This window comes from Pituophis catenifer, unplaced genomic scaffold, assembly GCF_029215685.1.
Source record: "Pituophis catenifer annectens isolate HBS135680 unplaced genomic scaffold, rPitCat1.0.hap2 SCAF_3, whole genome shotgun sequence".
In the NCBI taxonomy this organism is placed as follows: Eukaryota; Metazoa; Chordata; class Lepidosauria; order Squamata; family Colubridae; genus Pituophis; species Pituophis catenifer.
Genome location: NW_027256883.1, coordinates 209,782,077 through 209,804,340, shown reverse-complemented (window position 1 = coordinate 209,804,340; position 22,264 = coordinate 209,782,077). Strand labels below are relative to the sequence as shown.

Here is a 22,264-nt window from a genome sequence, read left to right as displayed (position 1 = left end):
GTAGGGCAGCCCTTTGAAGCCAAGAATTTAAACAGTTTTTTTCCTTCTAGCAGATCAGCTGGGACTCAGGAGGCAGCAATAGATTGGGGGTGGGGCCAAATAAAAGATATGAATAACGCCCGGGGGGGGGTGGGGGGAAGGGCCCAGCTCCCAAACAAAGAGAACTGTTCGGTGACGTCATATCGTCACCGCTACCGGCTCGGCGGAACCGGGAGGAACTCACCACTGCTTTGAATGGTGTGGGAGTAGGAATGGATTTCCAGAGAAAAAATTGCAGACTACAGGAATCAGGGTCTACTCAGGTGACCCTGAGGACAGAGATAAACCTCCAAGTGGCCTCAACGACCCTCTAAAAGGCTGCAAATGACCAGCTGTCTGCAAGGAATATAAACCTTTCCATTCTCCACCATCCTGTCAGAGCTGAAGAAGCTTCTTGGAGGAGAAGTGCCTCGCGCAGTATCATTCTCCCCATAGATACCTGAACAGGATATATGGCAGCCACTGACCACAATCAAATCCCACCAACATCCAAAAACAACTAGAAACTCACAATGCCACAATCACCATCTCCATAGGATCCCTTCTCCCCTCTCTGTCCCTGGCCAGTTTTTCCATCTCCTTCCTTCCCATCAAGGCGAGCACTTTGGATGGTTTCGCAGTTAAATGTTTTATTTGCACCGTTTGTTTATGCAAATGAAAACTGACAACCAAGCCTTGTTAGGCTGTTTATTACACAGCAGTAAATTTTAATTTGAGGCCTTGAGAGGACTGGAGAGTGGTTTCTAATGGATGCGCTCCCAAGATTTGAAGCAGGGACGCAACCGTTGTTGTCCCATTGGGGGGTGACTTTGGCAAAGAAACTAGGAGGATAAAATGAGGTGGGGTGAGTTAAGTAAGCCAACTGCTAGTTAATTCAGCTGTGAACAAAACTCACCAAGGGAGGAATGTCAGGAGAATTTAAATCAAGCAGCTGGAAGGGCCCTAAAGAGAAGAGGAGAGGGGAAAAAAAAATACAACAGAGAGGAAAAAAGGCAGAAGAGATGTATGAAACCACAGCTGGGAGCCACAGGAACAAATGTGCGAGCTACAGAGCCATGTGCGGGGAGCGTGCCTTGACACGGAACACATTCTGTGTGGGCTGTTGTTTTGGTGGTTTATAAAATGCAATTCCAAAATAGTGGGAAGGGAAGGGAAGGGAAGGGAAGGGAAGGGAAGGGAAGGGAAGGGAAGGGAAGGGAAGGGAAGGAAGGAAGGAAGGAAGGAAGGAAGGAAGGAAGGAAGGAAGGGGAGAAGGGGAGAAGGGAGGGGGAAGGAAGGAAGGAAGGAAGGAAGGGGAGGGGAAAGGAGAAGGGAGAAGGGAGGGGGAAGGAAGAAGGAAGGAAGGAAGGAAGGAAGGAAGGAAGGAAGGAAGGGGAGAGGGGAAAGGAGAAGGGGAAGGGGAAGGGAGGGGGAAGGAAGAAGGAAGGAAGGAAGGAAAGGGAGAGGGGAAGGGGGAAGGGAGGGGGAAGGGGGAAGGAAGGAAGGAAGGAAGGAAGGAAGGAAGGAAGGAAGGGGAGAGGGGAAAGGAGAAGGGAGAAGGGAGGAGGGAAGGAAGAAGGAAGGAAGGAAGGAAGGAAGGAAGGGGAGAGGGGAAAGGAGAAGGGAGAAGGGAGGGGGGAAGGAAGAAGGAAGGAAGGAAGGAAGGGGAGAGGGGAAAGGAGAAGGGAGGGGGAAGGGGGAAGGAAGGAAGGAAGGAAGGAAGGAAGGAAGGGGAGAGGGGAAAGGAGAAGGGAGAAGGGAGGAGGGAAGGAAGAAGGAAGGAAGGAAGGGGAGAGGGGAAAGGAGACGGGAGAAGGGAGGGGGGAAGGAAGAAGGAAGGAAGGAAGGAAGGAAGGGGAGAGGGGAAAGGAGAAGGGAGGGGGAAGGGGGAAGGAAGGAAGGAAGGAAGGGGAGAGGGGAAAGGAGAAGGGAGGGGGAAGGGGGAAGGAAGGAAGGAAGGAAGGGGAGAGGGGAAAGGAGAAGGGAGAAGGGAGGAGGGAAGGAAGAAGGAAGGAAGGAAGGGGAGAGGGGAAAGGAGAAGGGAGGGGGGAAGGAAGAAGGAAGGAAGGAAGGAAGGAAGGGGAGAGGGGGAAGGAAGGAAGGAAGCAAGCAAGAATGGATGGATCAGTGAAAAGAAGAGGTTTGCAGAAAGTCCAGTAGTATCTTTAGATTGCTAACTTCTCTAAATGAATATTAACATTTATCTTCCTTCCTTCCTTCCTTCCTTTTCTTGCTTATTTTCTTCTTCACTCTCTCCTTCCTTCCTTCTTTCTTCCCTTCCTTCCTTACTCCTCTCTTCCTTACTTTTCTTGTTTGCTTATTTTCTTTTTCGCTCTCTCCTTCCTCCTTCCCTCCTGTTTTCCTCCTTCCCTTTCCCTTTCCCTTTTCCTTTTCCTTTCCCTTTCCCTTTCCCTTTCCCTTTCCTTTCTCCTTTTCCTTTTCCTTTTCCTTTTCCTTTTCCTTTTCCTTTTCCTTTTCCTTTCCTTTATCTGCCTGATCAAATTGCCAAAGCATGCATGAAAGGCAGCCGAATGTTTGCCAATTTCCATGGAAAAACTGACAAAACAAAGGAAAACTATGCTAGATTTCATTTCAAAGGGGGCGGGGGGGGGGAGGGAAGAGGGGAAGGAATCTCACGCCCAGCCACCCGGCAATCAAAAATATTAATTCTATTGTGAGGCGTGCATTGGAAGGCATTAACTCTGGCGAACGCCAGGAATGGCATATTTGAAAGGCTCGTAAACGTAATGAAGTCCCTTTGACACCTGCTCCTCTCCACACTTTAAATGGAAGCCATTGGTCCAGAGGGAATCGAGGCTTTAAAAATAGAAATTATAGTAATTGTCTTTTTGCGTTATTGGAGAGGTTGTAATAAACGTGAAGGCTCGGAAAGGGTGGTTTTGGCCGGGCCGGGCCTGACAGGATGCATAAATTACGGATGTGTTTTTATTTCCTTCGGCTTTCCCCCCCATCAGCAAATTCACAAAGGGTGCATCGTGATGGATTCGTGCAAGATTACCATATGAGAGAGAGAGAGAGAGAGAGAGGGAGAGAGAGAGAGAGAGAGAGAGAGAGAGAGAGAGAGAGAGAGAGGGGATAATATGCATGGAAATTTCATCCCAGCCACTCGATTGGCGGAGCTGGCCTCAAGGCACTTTGTCACCCTTCAGCATTTTAAATCAAACAATGGAGGGTGATGTATGGCATCTATCAAGCTCTGTGGGTGATGTGCTCCGGAGGAAAATGTTGCCTGTCACCCTGGCTGCAGGGAGGGAAAAGACATTTTGCAAACACCCATAACACCGATCGCCCCTCAGTAGAAAAATAATAAACCGTGGTTCTCCACATGGGGCTCCCCTTGAGGAGTACCCGGAGGCTCCAACTGGTGCAGAGTGCGGCCGCGCGGGGGATTATGGGAGCGAGGGGCCGCTCCCATGTGACACCTCTTCTGCGTGAGCTGCACTGGCTTCCAGTGGTCTTCCGGGTGCGCTTCAAGGTGTTGGTCACCACCTTTAAAGCGCTCCAAAGCATAGGACCTGGGTATTTGCGGGACCGCCTTCTGCCGCCGATAGCCTCCCACCGGCCAGTACGCTCCCACAGAGAGGGACTCCTCAGGGTGCCGTCAGCCAGGCAATGTTGGCTGGCGACCCCCAGGGGGAGGGCCTTCTCTGTGGCAGCTCCTGCCCTCTGGAATGATTTGCCCCCGGAGATACTGTCAGGTATAAATGCTCTGCCCGTGCCAGGGATCAGCTATAGTGCAGTAGTGCAGGGGTTAACCCAGACTCCCACCTGGTCAGCTCCTCCCATAGGCCCCTCCTTACCTGAATCCCCGCCCACAGGTATAAAAGGTGGGCACACCTCTCCTCATCCCAGTTCCTGATGCATTCAAGTGATGATGTGATGAACCTGCAAATAAAAGAGTTATATTTTACCAGATGACTCAAGTCTCTTTATTGGGCCTGATCCACCATTCCTTGTAACAAAATGGTAGCAGAGGATGGTTGGTAAGGCCCAAAGATCCCAAGCCACAAAACAAGGACCCATACCTACCTGCAGAATGGCGACACCTCCGAAGCAACGGGAGAGCAACCCATCGGACTCGCCAGGGAAGGCAGGAACCTCAGCCACCCCCAAAGCCACAGCGACGGAAGAAAGGGGGGAGATCGAAAAAGGAAAAAGGGCCCACCACCACGACCAAGAGGAAGAGAAGCTGCGACTCGACGTCCTGCAGCTGCTGAAAGAGCGAGCCGGTGACAAGAACCTCCTTGCTGACCTGCGGAGCTTCATAATCGACCGCGAAGTGGCAAGGAGCGAAGAGGGCTCGGACTCTGAACTTGAGGAGCTGGACTCGGTGAGTGGATCGCCCAAAAGGGCACTTCCAACAGCCACCGAGCCCCAAAGCCCCGCTCTAAATTTGAAACGGCGGCCATCTTTGTCCACATGGTCAGACAAGATGGCCGACCCCCAACCAATCAGCGATCAGAATTCAAAATGGCCGGCGCGCGAAAAATGCCGGGCCATAAACAATGATGAAAGTGACCAGGGAGAGGGAACCGAATCTGACTCCGACCCCTGGTACACCCCCAGCGAGCGGCAAGTCGATAGGGCCATGAAGACCCTTGCCGCCGCCTTCGGCCCAGGCCTCAAAATTACCAAAGAGAAGCCGGAGAGGCCGAAGCAGAAGGGAAGACGAGGAGAGGGACAGCGGAGCGCCCACCCAAGAGCCACCGACGCCCGCGGCGATTCGCCAGCCCACCTTCGCACCCCAGGGACACCGCGCCTCCGATCGCCCAGGCCGCGCACCCCGGACCGCATGGATTGGGGCAGCTACTTACAGCCGTCACCGGAGCCCCAACGCCGCCAGGATCTTCACTCGGGAGAAGCAGCCGCTGGACGACGCCCCCAGGAGCACATCTGGACCCCCAAGTACGAAGCCGAGGCCTACCCGACCGGCAGAGGCCTCCACAGCGGAGCCGCGATGAACAGGTCCTTCCTCGGCGACGGCGGAGCTGAAATGGACTTCGCGCATGCGCTCTTCCGCCTAGAAGAAGAAAAAAGAAAAAAATTACAAAGCGGGACTTTTAAATTACCGGCAAGCGTTCCTATGCCCTATTGCTGCTATAGAGACATAAGGAACCATGGACAGCAGCCAGCAGTAAGTAATTTTACTACTAGTGCTGGGAACTTACCTGTTGACTTTCCCAAGTTGAGGATGGATGGGGGCAATATCCTAGAGTGGTCACAGCAGCTCCAGGTGGTATTTCTGAAAGAAAACATGTCTCATTTTATTAATGACCCCCCTGAGAGACCATGGACTTTAGAGCTAGATTGCATGCACCATAAGGCATTCTACCTTTTAATTGCCAGTATTTCCCCCACCATTTACCACTGTATTGGCCACAACCTCACAGTATCCGAAATCATAGGGAAAATGTTTGGGTTGTTTTATAGTGAGAGTGTGTCCACCACCACACAAATTTCCAAGGAATTCTTTTCCGCCAGACTTAAGCCAGGGACACCCATGAGTGAGCACCTAGTGTCCTTAAGCGGTACCAGAGCAGAGCTACATCTTAGGGGAGAAGTTATTTCTGACCAAATCATGAAGAGTGTGATAATCAACTCTTTAGATCACTCATGGAATAGCTTCCTGACACACTTAGACACCGTCAGCCTAGGGATGCTGTCTGTGGAGAGGCTATCCAACAGGCTCATCGCAGAAGATAATCTGAGGAGGGGCCGCCCCGGCCCTCCCAGAGAACACAAGAGTGAGAAGAGAGTAGTCTTCCAAGAGAAACAACACAACACGCCCGAGTGCTACATCTGCGGGTCGAGGGGACACATCAAAAGGGACTGCCCCAAGAACTATAGGGAGAGAGGCAGGCCAGAGCATAGGTACAGACAAACAGAAAGGCACACATCCGAAGATAGGTATAGGCGTAGAGACTCACCCATCCCCAGGGATAGGAAGGGAAACAGGGACAGCTCACGCGACAGCAGGACAGGGTCCCTATATGGGATAGGGGAGCACACACACACCACACACCAAAACAAAGACACCAGCTCTTGGCTCCTGGACTCGGGAGCCTCCAACCACACCACATACAATCAGGAACTACTCTCATCATTCAAGAGAGAGGATTTTTCTATCAAAGTTGCAGACCAAAACCAAGTTAGAGTAACAGGCAAAGGGGCAATTACATTACCAGGCGTAGGGAAAATAGAGGGGGTACTACTAGTCCCGGAGATACCCCACAACATCCTGGCTGCAGTAAAACTTAGCAGGGAATCAGGGATTGAGATGATATTCTCAAAAGGCAACGTGAAGGTTAGCAAGGACGGGAAGGATATAGGGAGAGTAACCATTGACCAAGGGTTATCATACATAACTTTCTGTGAGGATTACGCCCACAGCATAAACACCAGCTCAGAGAATGCAGAAGACACTGACCAAGGCAGGGCTGAGGGTGAACAGGTAGACGGGAGGGAGGTAGATAACAATGACAACACGACACCAGAGACACAACACAACAAATACACCCAAAGGAGACCCTCAATAGGCAAACCAATGCACGACAACTGTGCCCACCTGCTGCATCGCAAGCTTGGACACGCCAGTTTTCCTGTGATACAAAAAATGGCCAATTGTACCGAGGGTGCCATAATAAAAAACTGTGAAAACTACCTCGAGTGCTCGGTGTGCAAGTGTTCAAAACTAAAAGTAAAACCCAGACCCAAGAAGTCATTACGCGCCGCCAACCAAATATTCGACCTAGTACACATGGACCTGGTAGGGCCCCTAAGGCCATCCATAACTTATAAAAAAAGGTACTTCCTCACCATAGTGGATGACCATAGTCGATATGGCTTCGTCTACACCTTAAGAAAAAAGGATGAGGCCTTCCAAAAATTCAAAGAATTCTATAAAAGAGTAGAAATCCAAAACAACAAACAGATCAAACAGATCATGACCGACAGAGGGTCTGAGTTTCTATCTAAGGACTTCTCACATTGGCTCAGGTCCAAAGGCGTGATTCACTTTACGTCGTCCCCGTTTTCCGCCTTTCAGAACGGGGTCGCAGAACGACGGAACTCCACGCTGCAAACGATGGTCAGGTGCGCCCTAGAGGACGCGGGAATTGGCCAACACTTCTGGTCTGAAGCCCTGGTCTACTCCAACTATACATTAAATAGAACATGGTCCAGTGTGATAGACAAAACACCCTACGAGGTCATGTATAACAAGAAGCCGCAGATAGCACACCTACATGTGTTCGGTGTAACGGCTGATGTACACATACCCAAGCAGTTGCGCAAGAAAGGGGATAAGGTGTCCAGAAGGCTCAGGTTTATGGGGTACGAGCCAGGAACCAAGGGCTTCAGGTTTGTGGACAATAATAATAGGTTTGTGGTCTCCAGAACAGCGGCATTCCATGAGCAAGCCAACTGGTCCAGGTTACACCTAAATGAGGTACCCACCAAGCAGGAGGATAGCCCAATCGAGCAAACCCAAAACAAAAACAAGACAGTGAGTAAGCAGGAAGGGAGCAGGCCCAAGCCCGACCTCCAAGGCATCAAGGTTGAGGGATGGAAAGAGAATCATCCCAAGATAAGTGTCGAATCACTGACACAAAGAGAAGCCAGATATCTGCATGACACTGAGCAGGCAGCAACCAGGCCGGTCAGATCGACCAGAAACCAGCTGCCAAAAAGGTTAAATGATTACGTGATGCACGTGCATGCAAACCACGTCACGCCAAACTCATACGAAGAGGTGCTAAGACTACCCCAAGGGGAGAGGGCAAAGTGGGAGTTAGCCATGGCCAAGGAACTGGACAGCCTGAGGAAGCTGGAGGTGTACACCCCCACCAAAGTCCCAGAGGGCAAGAACACAATAGGCACCCGATGGATATTCAAAGTCAAGAACTTAGAGGGGGGCCAAAGCCTATACAAGGCAAGATTAGTTGCCCAGGGGTTTGCTCAAAGGTTTCCGGAGGATTACACAGACACCTATTCGCCCACCGTAAGAACAGAGAGCGTCAAGAGCGCCCTGGTCATCGCATCCTTGCTAGGGCTGGAAGTACACCAGTTCGATGTGCAGACCGCTTACCTGCACGCCAACCTAGACAAGGAGATATACATCAGAGCCCCCCACAGCAAAGAAACCAACAGAGGGGACACCTGGTTACTTCATAAGAGCCTGTATGGACTAAAGCAATCAGGCAAACGGTGGTACGAATGCCTGGTAGAGGCCCTGAAGTCTATGGGATTCACGGCGACCATAGCTGACAACTGTTTCTTCACCAGGAAAGAGGGGGACTCACCAGAATACATCCTAGTTTACGTGGATGACATTCTATACATCAGCAAACACGAAGCCAACCGCAACACCTTTGCCAGCAGGCTGAGCGAGCATTTCACCCTAAAGTACCTTGGGAGGATAAACCGATACCTGGGAGTACAAGTCAACCAGACGCCAAAGGGTTTCCAACTGTCGCAGAAAGAGAAGATAGAAGAGTTGCTCCATAAATGCAACATGGCAGACGCCAAGGGATGTGATTCACCCATGCAGGCGGACTTTCTAAAAAACATGCATGATGAATCACCCGAATTTGGAGACAACACGCTGTACAGGTCAATCATAGGCTCCCTCCTGTATATCGCCAACTGGACCAGACCGGACATTGCCCTATCCGTTAATTTACTATCCAGGCACGTGAGCAAACCCACCACATACCACTGGGACGCAGTGAAAAGGGTACTAAGATACCTGAAACAGAGTGTCAATGCATGCTTAACCCTAGAGCCTGAAAAATCCGAAGAACCCATCCTCTCATGCTACGCTGATGCTGACTGGGCCGGAGACGCCAAAGGCCGCAAAAGCACATCTGGGTACATATTCTACTTAAATAACTGCCCAGTGCATTGGTACTCAGGCAAACAAATCCTGGTGGCAACTTCGACTACCGAAGCCGAATACATATGCCTCTCCAAAGCCGCCAACAACCTCATCTGGTTCGACGACCTACTTGCCAGCGTGTGGAGAGAACCAGCTTACCCAATAAATATATATGAAGATAACAAAGCCGCCATAGAGATATCCATGTCCGACGCTGTAGGACAAAGGTCAAGGCACATAGACATAAAATATAAGCACGTTAGACAGCTCTCCAGAATTGGTTTCATAAAAGCCATACACTGCGATACAGAGGAACAGACCGCAGACATACTCACGAAACCCCTACAAGGCAAACAACACTCACACTTAGTTTCCAAGCTCAACATCCACCCCAGGGTACCAACTAGTCAGTCAGGCCTACAGACACGGGTCAGGCATTTAGAGGGGGATTTGTCAGGTATAAATGCTCTGCCCGTGCCAGGGATCAGCTATAGTGCAGTAGTGCAGGGGTTAACCCAGACTCCCACCTGGTCAGCTCCTCCCATAGGCCCCTCCTTACCTGAATCCCCGCCCACAGGTATAAAAGGTGGGCACACCTCTCCTCATCCCAGTTCCTGATGCATTCAAGTGATGATGTGATGAACCTGCAAATAAAAGAGTTATATTTTACCAGATGACTCAAGTCTCTTTATTGGGCCTGATCCACCATTCCTTGTAACAGATACGAAGGATATCGGATCTCCGGGTCTTTCGCCGTGCCCTAAAAACTTTTCTTTTCCATCAAGCAGGGCTGGCGTGAACCCCCCTTTTAGTCTTTTTTAGGTTTTTAAATTGTCAAATGGGTTTTAGTTTGAATGTTTTAAATTTTGGGCCAAAATCATGTAATTCTTTTAAAAATTTTAAATTTTGTATTGGTATGTGTTTTAGTTCTGGCTGTGCACCGCCCTGAGTCCACTAGGAAAAGGGCGGTATACAAATTGAATAAAATAAAATAAAATAAATAAAATATAAAGAAGCTTGAAAAAAGAGTTAGGGGAGAGACTGCTAGGGACTTCTCTTCTTCTTCAGGCCCTGCAGTCTTTGGAAAACGGACCTAAAGTAAGTTCATTTTCTGTTCAGGTTACACCCAGAGTCATAGTGGTTAAGGCATCAGGCTAGAAAGTGGGAGACCCTGAGTTCTAGTTCCGCTTTAGGTGTGGAAGCTAGCTGGGTGACTGGGCCAGTCACCAGGTGTCTGTGAGTTCTAGTCCCGCCTTAGGTATGAAAGCTAGCTGGGTGACTGGGCCAATCACTAGGAGACTGTGAGTTCTAGTCCCGCCTTAGGCATGAAAGGTGGCTGGGTGACTGGGCCAATCACTAGAAGACTGTGAGTTCTAGTCTCGCCTTAGGCATGAAAGCTAGCTGGGTGACTTTGAGCCAATTATCAGAAGACTGTGAGTTCTAGTCCCGCTTTAGGCATGGAAGCTAGCTGGGTAACTGGGCCAATCACTAGGAGTGTGAGTTCTAATCCCACTTTAGGTATGAAAGCTAGCTGGGTGACTTTCGGCCAATCCCTAGAAGACTGTGAGTTCTACTCCTGCTTTAGGCTATCTGGGTGACTGGCCAATCACTAGGAGTGTGAGTTCTAGTCCCACTTTAGTGTGAGTTCTAGTCCCACCTTAGCTGGGTGACTTTGGGCCAATCCCTAGAAGACTGTGAGTTCTAGTCCCGCTTTAGGCAGGGAAGCTAGCTGGGTGACTGGGCCAATCACTAGGAGTGCGAGTTCTAGGTATGCAAGCCAGCTTGACAACTTTGGGCCAGTCCTTCCCTCTTGGCCCAACACACCTCACAGGGTTGTTGTGAGGAAAACAAGAAAATTGCTGGATATGTTCACTACCTTCAATTATTTTTTAAAAAAATAATAAAGGCAGGACATATTTCAATAAATAATAATAAGAGGAGATCGTTGTATTTCAAATGGGATCTGTTCAGGGCAATGATTGCGAGGTTGGGACTCTGTTTGAATTATTCCTTCTCAAAGCATTTGCCTGTTTAGCAGCTGCATAGCACTGCTAGCTCATACTTAACTGGCGATCAACCAGTGTTTATAATACATATGGTTATTCTATGGAAGAGCATCTCCCTCTAAGGATCATATAGCCTGATCACCTTTTGTAATTCTGGGAACACTTTACCTTTCCAGCAACCACTCCATAAGATTCAGGGATCTTCTCCTTGCTACTTTTTTCCTGTTTCGAACTGTGTGCTTGATTGTTTCTGTGCAGACGTTTCATTACCCAACTAGGTAACATCATCAGGGTTAGAAGGCAGAAGGGTTTGCTCTCTGTTTATAGATAAAAAGAGCCTTGGTGGAGCAGCAGACTAAACTGCTGTTAAAGTAGCACTTAGCTGCCAGCTGCCTGCAATTACTGCGAGTTCAAATCTCACCAGGCTCAAGGTTGACTCAGCCTTCCATCCTTCCGAGGTAGGGAAAATGAGGACCCGGATTGTGGGGGCAATAAGCTGACTTTGTATAAAAAAGAACACCGCTTAGGGGGGGCCCGAAAGCCCTACTAAGCAGGTATATACAAAAGTATGAAGGCTATTGCTTAACGCATTGTAAGCCGCCCTGAGTCTCCGGAGAAGGGCGGCATATAAATTGAACCAATAAATAAATAAATAAATAAATAAATAAATAAATAAATAAATAAATAAATGAGTGGCTTGCCCTGTCAGTGTTGGTGGGAGGATTCTTGATGGTTCCTTGGTTAGCCATGGTAGCGCAGTGGTTAGAATCCAGTATTGCAGGCTAACTCTGCCAACTGCCAAGAGTTCGAATCTCACCGGCTCAAGGTCGACTCAGCCTTCCCTCCTTCCGAGGTCAGTAAAATGAGAACCCAGATTGTTGGGAGGCGGGGCAACATGCTGACTCTGTAAACCGCTTAGAGAAGGCTGTAAAGCACTGTGAAGCGGAATATAAGTCTAAGTGATATTGCTATTAGGCTGTTGCTTACTGTTTGATTGTTTGTCTGAATTGGGAATTTCTCGATTGGGGTCTTGTTTACTGTTTGATGGTTGATCTAGTATTAATCTTGAGGTAAATCTTTGTTTACCTCAGTGTGGATTGCCGGTGAGGAGGTGTTTTGAATTGGCTACCCAATGTATACCATCTGTCCCTATCTTTGTGTTTTACTTCTCTGATTATTTTAATGCTAACACTTTATTTAAAGTATTAGCCAAACCTACCATCTTTATGTCATCTGCAGACTCGATAACAACCCCCTCAACTCCTAGTCACTGATACAGTATTTTCCTCCAAGTCAAGGATTATTGGGAATAATAATCCTTCCGCCAACTGTGAATCCACCTAACAATAATATTATCTCTAGCCCATATTTCTATGTATCTTAACTTCGGTAGTCAAGACTTAATTCTGCTTTGTAAGGCCTTGGTAAGGCCACACTTGGAATATTGCATCCAGTTTTGGTCGCCACGACATAAAAAAAAAAAAAGATGTTGGGACTCTGGAAAGAGTGCAGAGAAGAGCAACCAAGATGATTAGGGGACTGGAGGCTAAAACATACGATGAACGGTTGCAGGAATTGGGGATGTCTAGTTTAATGAAAAGAAGGACTAGGGGAGACATGATAGCAGTCTCACAATAACAACCGCAACAGCACTTAGACTTATATACGGCCGCTTCACAGTACTTTACAGCCCTCTCTAAGCAGGGTCTTTCTGTCTCCTACCCTTGGCTTCACCTCCTTCTCCCCCAGCGTTCCTCCTCGGGCGATTCTCCTCTGACTTTTCTCCTCGGCTGACACGCCCCCACCCATTCACCCTGGGCAATGGGCAGGGGTGGGTTTCACTTACCTTTGCTACCGATTTGCTCGCGCGTGTGCCACTTCTGTGCATGCACAGAAGCTTCCGCGCATGTGCAGATCGTATTTGATGACGTCTGGGTAGGTGGGTGGAGCCTCCCGCCGCCGCTATTACCGGTTCGCCTGAACCGGGGCGAACCGGTAGCAACCCACCACTGGCAATGGGCCACGGCACCTCCGTCCCATACACTTTGGCACGGCCGATTCGCAGAAGGAGGGATCGATTTGGGTTTTTCGCTGCCTGGGACAGTTAGCCGCCAATCAATCGGCAGCCCAATGGGTTGGGTTTAGGAAAGCCAAATGCTTGTTAGGAGAAGCAGAAAACCCAGGATGAACCTCCTCCTGCAAATCAGCCACGCCGAAGCGTGTGGGACGGAGGGACCATGGCCCATTGCCCAGGGTGAATGAATGGAGCAGTGGTGGGTTCCTCCTGGTTTGGCCCAGTTCTCCCGAGCCGGTAGCGGTGACGATATGATGTCACCAAACCGGTTCTGTCCCCCCCGCCCCCCCATGCCCCCCCACCCCCCACGTTATTCTTACCTTTTATTTGGCCCCACCCCCAATCTATTGCTGCCTCCTGAGTCCCAGCTGATGGCTAGAGGGAAAAAAAACTGTTTAAACTCTTGCCGTGGGGCTTCCAAGGGCCGCCCTACAGCTGACCAGTGTTAAAAGAAAACAAATCAGTAGACCAGTGCCTGCAAAAATACATGAGTAGATCAGTGCCTGCAAAAATAAATGGGTAGACCAGTGCCTGCAAAAATACATGAGTAGATCAGTGCCTGCAAAAATACATGAGTAGATCAGTGCCTTCAAAAATAAATGGGTAGACCAGTGCCTGCAAAAATACATGAGTAGATCAGTGCCTGCAAAAATACATGAGTAGATCTGTGCCTGCAAAAATAAATGGGTAGACCAGTGCCTGCAAAAATACATGAGTAGATCAGTGCCTGCAAAAATACATGAGTAGATCAGTGCCTTCAAAAATAAATGGGTAGACCAGTGCCTGCAAAAATACATGAGTAGATCAGTGCCTGCAAAAATACATGAGTAGATCTGTGCCTGCAAAAATACATGAGTAGATCAGTGCCTGCACAAATACATGAGCAGATCAGTGCCTGCAAAAATAATTGGGTAGACCAGTGCCTGCAAAAATACATGAGTAGATCAGTGCCTGCAAAAATACATGAGTAGATCAGCGCCTGCAAAAATACATGAGTAGATCTGTGCCTGCAAAAATAAATGGGTAGACCAGTGCCTGCAAAAATAAATGGGTAGACCAGTGCCTGCAAAAATACATGAGCAGATCAGTGCCTGCAAAAATAAATGGGTAGACCAGTGCCTGCAAAAATACATGAGTAGATCTGTGCCTGCAAAAATAAATGGGTAGATCGGTACAGCTCTGCAAGCAGTTAAAAACCTGGTAGACCAGTACCTCTGCTAAATCCTAAATAATTGTCACATGACCATCAAGCCACGCCCACAAAATAAGCCACGCCCACAGAACCGGTAGTAAAAAAATGTAGAACCCACTCCTGGAATGAGGGTGTGTTAGCCGAGGAGAAGTGTCAGAGGAGAATCACCCAAAGCAGAACGCTGGGGGAGAAGGAGGTGCAGCCAAGGATAGGAGACAAAAAGTCCCATTCATATGGCCCCCAACAATCTGGGTTGTCATTTTACTGACCTCGGAAGGGTTGCCAAGAAGGGGTCAAATTATTTTCCAAGGCACCAGAGGGCAGGACAAGAAATGATGGTTGGAAACTAATCAAAGAGAGAAGCAACCTGGAATTAAGGAGAAACTTCAGTAACAGTGGAGACAATTAACCAGTAAAACAGCTTTCCTCCAGAAGTTGTAGTGGCTTCATTGCCCTCCAAGGTCCTTTCCGACCCTATTATCCTTTGTTCTATTGTTTAAGCTGTGGATCAAATGTATTCCCTCTGTATTATATGTGAATATTCCTACAGACATGTATGTGGGCATTCCATTAAAGAGGATTTAAAAAATCTACAATAAATCAGGAATACCTGACTTTAGAATTGTTTAAATAGCCCCACAAGGAACAAAAGTATATCCTTAAAACTTCCAAGCTTTGCCAACTTTTTAGAAGACATTTAACATTCAGATTTGCTTTTTGACTGGCAAAAACCCCTTACATGGCCATTGTCGTAAGAATATCCCAATAAAAGAAACAGGAGACCGCAACACAAATAATAATTCTTACTTTAAAGTTTATTAAAGGTTTATTTCATAAGCAATTTGGGACATGAGCAGCCATCATAACGCAACTTAGAGTAACACCCCATTGCAATGAGGTCCACTGACATAGCTGAGTCCAGCAAGCAAGGAGTAGCTATGGCCGGTGGCCCTGAATTCATCCCAAGATATTCCATTTATACTTTTCTGCACGCATTTCACAACTGACTTCCTTGCTCTTTCTTACTGACAGACAGTCTCCACAAATACCTACGTTCATCTCAAACCTCTATCCATCGGCTACTTTCAGTTCCCTATTTCTCGTGGTTTCGTCCAAATCAGAGGTGGGTTTCAGCAGGTTCTGACCAGTTCTGGAGAACCGGTAGCGGAAATTTTGAGTAGTTCGGAGAACCGGTAGTAAAAATTCTGACTGGCCCCACCCCCATCTATTCTCTGCCTCCCGAGTCCCAGCTGATCGGGAGGAAATGGGGATTTTGCAATATCCTTCCCCTAGAGTGGGGTGGGAATGGAGATTTTACAGTATCCTTCCCCTGCCACGCCCACCAAGCCATGCCACGCCCACACAACAGGTAGTAAAAAATTTTGAAACCCACCACTGTTCCAAATATATTTATAAAGCTACATACTTTGCCAAATCATGTTTCCCTATTAGCAACGGCTCAGCAGGATTACAAATAGTTCTGATACATTTTGAAATCATCCTATCTAAAACTTTGGTTCATGTCTTTTTATTCTGGGGCCTGCTATCATCCAAAGGCCTTATTGAATCTGATAGATCTGTGATGGCGAACCTATGGCACGGGTGCCACAGGTGGCATGCGGAGCCATATTGGCGGGCACGCGAGCTCAGCTCCGGCATGCATGCGTGCGCCAGCCAGCTGATTTTCGGGCCTTCTGGGGCCACCAGAAGTCAGGAAACACACTGTTTCCGGCCTCCGGAGGGCCTCGGGTGGGGGGGAAGGACGTTTTTGCCCTCCCCAGGCTCCTAGAAAGGCTCTGGAGCCTGGGGAGAGCAAAAAACGGGCCTACTGTACCCACCATGCCATCGCGTGCCAAAAGCAGGGGGGAGCATGGGGGGCGCATAGAATTATGGATGTGGGCACACATGCGTGTGACCCCACCGCACTCCCCCCACTTTTGGCATGTGATGGCAAAAAGGTTAGCCATCACTGTGATAGATCAATAGCTTATATTTTTTGTTTCCCGCACCATTTTTTAAAAAAAGAAAAGCAAAGAATGGTTTCCTAAGGTTCCTTGGAATCTTTTTTGATTATTTTCCTTTTGGAAGCATGACAAGGTGAACTCTAATAAGCTATCAAATTGTGAAAGACAAAGCAAGATGACACAGCTGCTATCAAGTACAAGCAGATATCAAATGTTGACATCCAATATCAAAATTAACCATGAAGTGTTGAAATTAGATCCCGGGGAGGAGGAGGTAGATATAAGTCAAATGTTTGATAAGCATTCTGCAAATATCTACATATTTGAGGAATAAATTCATTCCACCTATTGCTGACATCCATATATTGAAAGGAGGTAGGGTTGCTACAGGTAGTCCTTGACTTACAATAGCTCATTTAGTGACCATTCGAAGATACAACAGTGACTTATGACCATTTTTCACCCTTATGACCGTTGCAACATTCTCCTGGTCACGTGACCTGAGATTTGGAAGTTTGGCCACTGGTTCATATTTATGATGGTCACAGTGTCCCGGGGTCACGTGATCCCCTTTTGTGACCTTCTGACAAGCAAAGTCAATGGGGAAGCCAGATTCGCTTAACGACCGGCTTATGAACTTAACTTCAATGATTCACTTAACAGCAAGAAAAGTTGTAAAATGGGGCAAAACGTACTTAAGAAATGTCTTCCTTAGCAACATAAATTTTGGGCTTGATTACAGTCGTAAGTCGAGGACTACCTGTTCTTCCCCAGCTACGGACCCCAAAGAACGCAGCACACACAAAGTCTGTACAAACCTTAGTTTACTAAATAAACCAGTTTTTTACAACAAGGGCTGTTAATTAACTGCATTAACAGCCGCCAAGAATTCAAAGAATAATACTGAAAGCTTACTGCGGTTGGCAGAATGCCCAGAAGCAATTTGCAGGAAGCTGATAAGATAAGCAAGACAAGACACGAAGGTATGTGAACTAAAGTTGTTCCCTGCAAATTGCTTCAGTCGGCGTTCCTCCTTAAATAGGCTAAGGGAGTGACCAATTAGCCTCAAGCTTTACTCTCGGGGAGACCGCCTCCTGAGGAGCCACTCCTGCCTTTTGGCAACTCTGCGTGCCCGTGCATTCTTCCTCTTCTTTCTCTTCTTCCTCTTCACTTAAGGGACCTTCTGGAGGTTCTGAAGGTCCTGGCTGAATCCCTGCCTCTGGCACCACATCTTCTCCAGCCTCCTCATTGTCCGACTTGAGTGCCAGCTGCACAGGCTGCTGGCGCAGCACCACACCAGCCTCCTCGCTGTCTGAATCAGCTACTAGCTGCACAGGCCACTGACGGGCCACAACACTACCTGTATAAGCTGTCCTTGCTTTGAGAAGTAAATCAACCTTTCAATTCTGTGATGAATCTGTCTAAATTTCAACTAGGAAAATTTTGTTACAATCCCAAGGAAGGCTCCCATCATTTCAAACTGAGATGCCAGGTTCTATAAACAGGTAGTCCTCGATTTACGACCACCACGGAGCCCTGCATTTCTGTTGCTAAGTGAGACATTTTAAAGTGAATTTTCCCTCATTTTACAACCTCTCTTGCCAGAGTTGTTAAGTGAATCTGGCTTCCCCAGTGACTTTGCTCGTCAGGAGGTCACCAAAGGGGATCAGATGACCCTGGGACACTGCAACCGACAGAAATACGAACCTGTTGCCGAGCTTCCAAATCGTGGGTCACGTGACCATGAGAATGTTGCAATGGCCATAAGTGTGAAGAATGGTGATAAGTCACTTTTTCAGTGATGTTGTAACTTCGAATGGTTGTTGACAAACATCTGAATTTTGACGACGTGACCACGGGGATGCTACAAGGGTCGTAAGTTTGAAAAATGGTCAAAAGTCACTTTTTTCAGTGTCGTTGTAACTTTCTTGTCTTGCCTTCTGGTGTTTTGGAAAATAAATTGACCCCTCCCTTCTTTGTGGCAGCCCTCAAATACTGGATTACTGCTGTCATGTCACCCCCTAGTCCTTCTTTTCTCTAGACTGGCCATACCCAATTCCTTCAACCGTTCTCTGTACCTTTTTGTCTTCAGGCCCTTAATCATTTTAGTTGCTCTTCTTGGTACTTTTTCCAAAGTTTCTTGGGCTGGCTGGGGAATTCTGGGAGTTGAAGTCCACAGGTCTTAAGGTGTCTAAGGTTGGACACCCTTTGCTTAGAGCCTTTCCCAGGGGTGGGCTGCTGGGGGTTCGCAGGGGTTCGGGAGAACCTTTAGCCAAGATTCAGTGCAGTTCGGAGAACCCCCAAATCCCAGTCCTGGCTGGCTCTGCCCACCCCTCCCCTCCCCTCCCAGGAGTCCCCACGTGGCCAATTTTGGATGCAGGTAAGTGCAGGGCACGTATGGAGGCTCAGGGAGGGTGAAAAATGGGACTGCTGGAAGTTCAGGAAGGCCAGAAATGGGCCCGTTTCCGGCCTCCAGAGGGCCTCCGGAGCCTGGGGAGGCCGTTTTCGCCCTCCCGGAGGCTCAAGGAAAGCCTCCAGAGCCTGGGGAGGGCAAAAACATCCGTTTTCTCCCCCCCCCCCACACTGTGGTGCAGGAGGCCGACTAGGCCACACCCACCATGGCCACGCCCACTCAGCAACCGGGCAGAGAACTCCTTGCTAAAAAATTTTAAGCCCACCCCTGGCCTTTTCCACTTTCTTTAGGCCATCCCAATTTTAGAGAAACAACCTTAACTTTGACTGTGAAATGCTTTTTTATTGAACACAATGTTAAATTCTATTGTTGTTGGATTCCAGATGAGTTTAGAGAATGATGATAAACGAGCACGAACACGGTCCAAGGCAATTAGAGGTAAGCGTTTTGTTCCACTCTCCATGGGGAAACACGGGTGCAGATGGTTCAGGCACGTTGGTCTGAATGGAATCCTGCCTGAGGATGAGACCTTGTGTGTTTTTGTGTGTCATTTGTGCACAGCCATTTCCCCTTCCCAATTATTCCCGACAGACTGCTTTGGCAAATGACTCAAATGGCCATTCAACCCAGGCACCAACTTTCCAGTCGGTTTTCTAATTCCTCCCTTGCTCCTTTTCCTTCTTTAAAAACCAGGCATACACGCCTGATTTGCTACCCAACGACAGACTGCTTTTATCACAGCCTGAGACTTTAAAGTTTTGCATTTGGCTGGGAAGGGAAGTGCTGGGCATGGAAGAATGCAAGGCTGATGGGTGTAGGGAGTGGAGGAAAAATAAGTGGTTAACTCCGAGTTGGATGTCTATTTATTTTCAGGCTTTGAAAGGAAGGAAGGGAGGATGGGAGGGAGGGAGGGAGGAAGGAAGGAGGGAGGGAGGGAGGGGGGAGATGAAAAGAAAGCAAGGAAATGGGAAGAAGGAAAGAAGGAAGAAAGAAAAGGAGGGAGGGAGGAAGAAAGGAAAGAAGGGGGAGGGGGAGATGAAAAGAAAGCAAGGAAATGGAAAGAAGGGAGGGAGGGAGATGAAAAGGAAGGAACAAGGAAATGGGAGGAAGGAAAAAAGAAAGAAAAGGAGGAAGGAAGGAGAAAAGGATGAGAAAAGAAAGGAAGGAGATGGGAACAAGGAAGGGAAGAAGGGAGATAGAGGTAGATAGATGATAGATAGATAGGAAGGAAGGAAGGAAGGAAGGAAGGAAGGAAGGAAGGAGTGATAACTAGAGATGGGAGGAAAGATAGATAGATAGATACAGATAGATAGATACAGATAGATAGAAAGATAGATAGATAGATAGATAGATAGATAGATAGATAGATAGATAGATAGAAAGGAAAGAAGGAAGGAAGGAGAGATAAGTAGAGATGGGAGGAAAGATAGATAGATAGATAGATAGATAGATAGATAGATAGATAGATAGATATAGAGATAGATAGATAGAAAGAGATAGATAGATAGATAGATAGATAGATAGATAGATAGATAGATCATAGATAGATAGACAGATAGATGATAGATAGATAGATAGATAGATAGATAGATAGATAGATAGATAGATGATAGATAGAAAGAGATAGGTAGATAGATAGATGAAATAGATAGATAGATAGATAGATAGATAGATAGATAGATAGATAGATAGATAGATAGATAGATAGATGATGGACAGACAGATAGATATAGATTCATCATTGCAGAATTGCAATGACAACGTATGAAATAAAATAGGCCCAGGATCAAAACACCATTATCAAGGCCTTTTCTATCCCATTTGGAATCAATTCTCTAATTCAAACCGATTGGCCAAGAGAGCCTGACAATATTTCAGTTTGCTGTCCCAGAAGCTGCAGCAAATTAACCCCAAATCAGTGGTAGCTACATTGGGTCGTTCATCTAAACAAGCAGATGAATCCCGGTTGCCACAGGAGGGCATCCCCTTTGTTGAGCCAATGACAGTGCTCCTAAATCATAAAGCCAGGGACTGCATTTTCCAGAAATGTTAATTGGACTGAATTATTAAACTGGGGGAAGAAAGAGGAACAGAGTGTTCAGACTATAAGATTTGCAAAAAATGTTGCTTCACTACAGGGAGTCCTCAACCATAGTGAAGCCCGAAATCTATGTTGCTAAGTGAGACATCTGCCCCCATTTTATGACCTTTCTTGCCCCCCGTTGTTAAGTGAGTCATTGTATTTGTTAAGTTAGCAACCCAGTTGTTAAGCCAATCTGTCTTCCCCATTGACTTTGCTTGTTGGAAGGTCAGCAAAGGGGATCCCATGACCCCAGGACATTGCAACCCGTCATAAATATGAACCGGTTGCCCAGTGTCTGAATTTTGATCACGTGACCACGGGAATGCCACAACAGTCATAAGTGTGAAAAATGGTCGTAGAGTCACTTTTCCCAGTCCCGTGGTAAACTTGGAACGAATGCTAAATGAACTGTTGTAAGTCAAGGACTACGTACAGCAGTGATGGCTAACCTTTTTGCCATCACGTGCCAAAAGTGGGGGGGAGCGGGGGTGGGTCGCACACATACGTGCCCACGCCCATAATTCTATGTGCCCCACCCCCACGCATGCACGCACGGTCCTCCTGCGCTCCCCCCACTTTTAGCACGCAATGGCATGGTGGGCCCGGTAGGCCTGTTTTTTGCTCTCCTCAGGCTCCAGAGCCTCTCTAGGAGCCTGGGGAGGGCAAAAACAGCCTTCCCCAACCCCCATGGAGGCCTTCCGGAGGCAGGAAACAATCTGTTTCCCTACTTCCGGGTGGCCCAGAAGGCCCGAAAATCAGCTGGCCAGCACACACGTGTGCCGCAGCTGAGCTCGTGTGCACACCAATATGGCTCCATGTGCCACCTGTGGCATGCATGCCATAGGTTCGCCATCATGGACCCACAGTATATTGATTGAATTTATGGAATGAGATTTGAGCTTCGACCAATGCTGGACCATACTAAGCATGATCAAAGGATTCAAATTAGCATGTAGACCAGTTGTGGTTGCTATTTGGTGGGGGCAGTAGGTTATGTTTGCAATTTGCACCGAGTGACTTTTTTTTTTTTTTTTTCCAAAACTGCCTTAATCTTCTTTCTCTTTGACCTTGTTTTCTTCTGTTCTTCCTTCTTGCTCCTGCAGTACCAACAGAACTCATTGGGCAGGAGTTGAGGTAAGGAACCATATCTTGGATCTGATCTCTAATAGATCTGCTTGCTGTTTCGCCCCCGTGACGGACGTGACAGTTCTTGTCGTGTTTCTTAAGCGAATCACTGTCGTTGTTAAATGAATCACAGTATCAGGGTTCCTTGGGGGTGTTCCTTGGAACCCTGACACATGGGGACATTAAGTGAATTGGGCTTCACCCATTGACTCTGTGGTCAGAAGCCAGCTGGGGAGGACACAAACGGCAATCACGCTGTTGTGACCTAGGCTTCCTGAGTCATTAAAACACAAAAGTAGTCCCAAAAAACTCTTTTATTGCAAGAGCTGTGAATTACGTTCATTCACAGCTGAGTCCCAATTAGTTGCAAAAAGTCCTTCAGGATAATCACCAACCTTCATCTCCCTTGACACTCTGCCAAAGACCTACTTGGCAAAGCCACACGGAGTCCAGAATCAAACAGAGATGCCGACTGGGAACAGAATTAACAACG

At 47.7% G+C, this 22,264-nt stretch overlaps 1 protein-coding gene across 1 annotated transcript in view; it reads left to right on the top strand.

Moving 5' to 3' along the window:
- MYT1 (myelin transcription factor 1) overlaps positions 1-22,264 on the top strand; it is a 137,266-nt gene that overhangs the window by 15,001 nt on the left and 100,001 nt on the right. The window contains exons 3-4 of the mRNA XM_070941128.1: positions 18,947-19,001; positions 21,750-21,780. Of these exons, the coding sequence (XP_070797229.1) occupies positions 18,947-19,001; positions 21,750-21,780 (86 nt within the window). The remainder of the gene's footprint in view (positions 1-18,946; positions 19,002-21,749; positions 21,781-22,264) is intronic.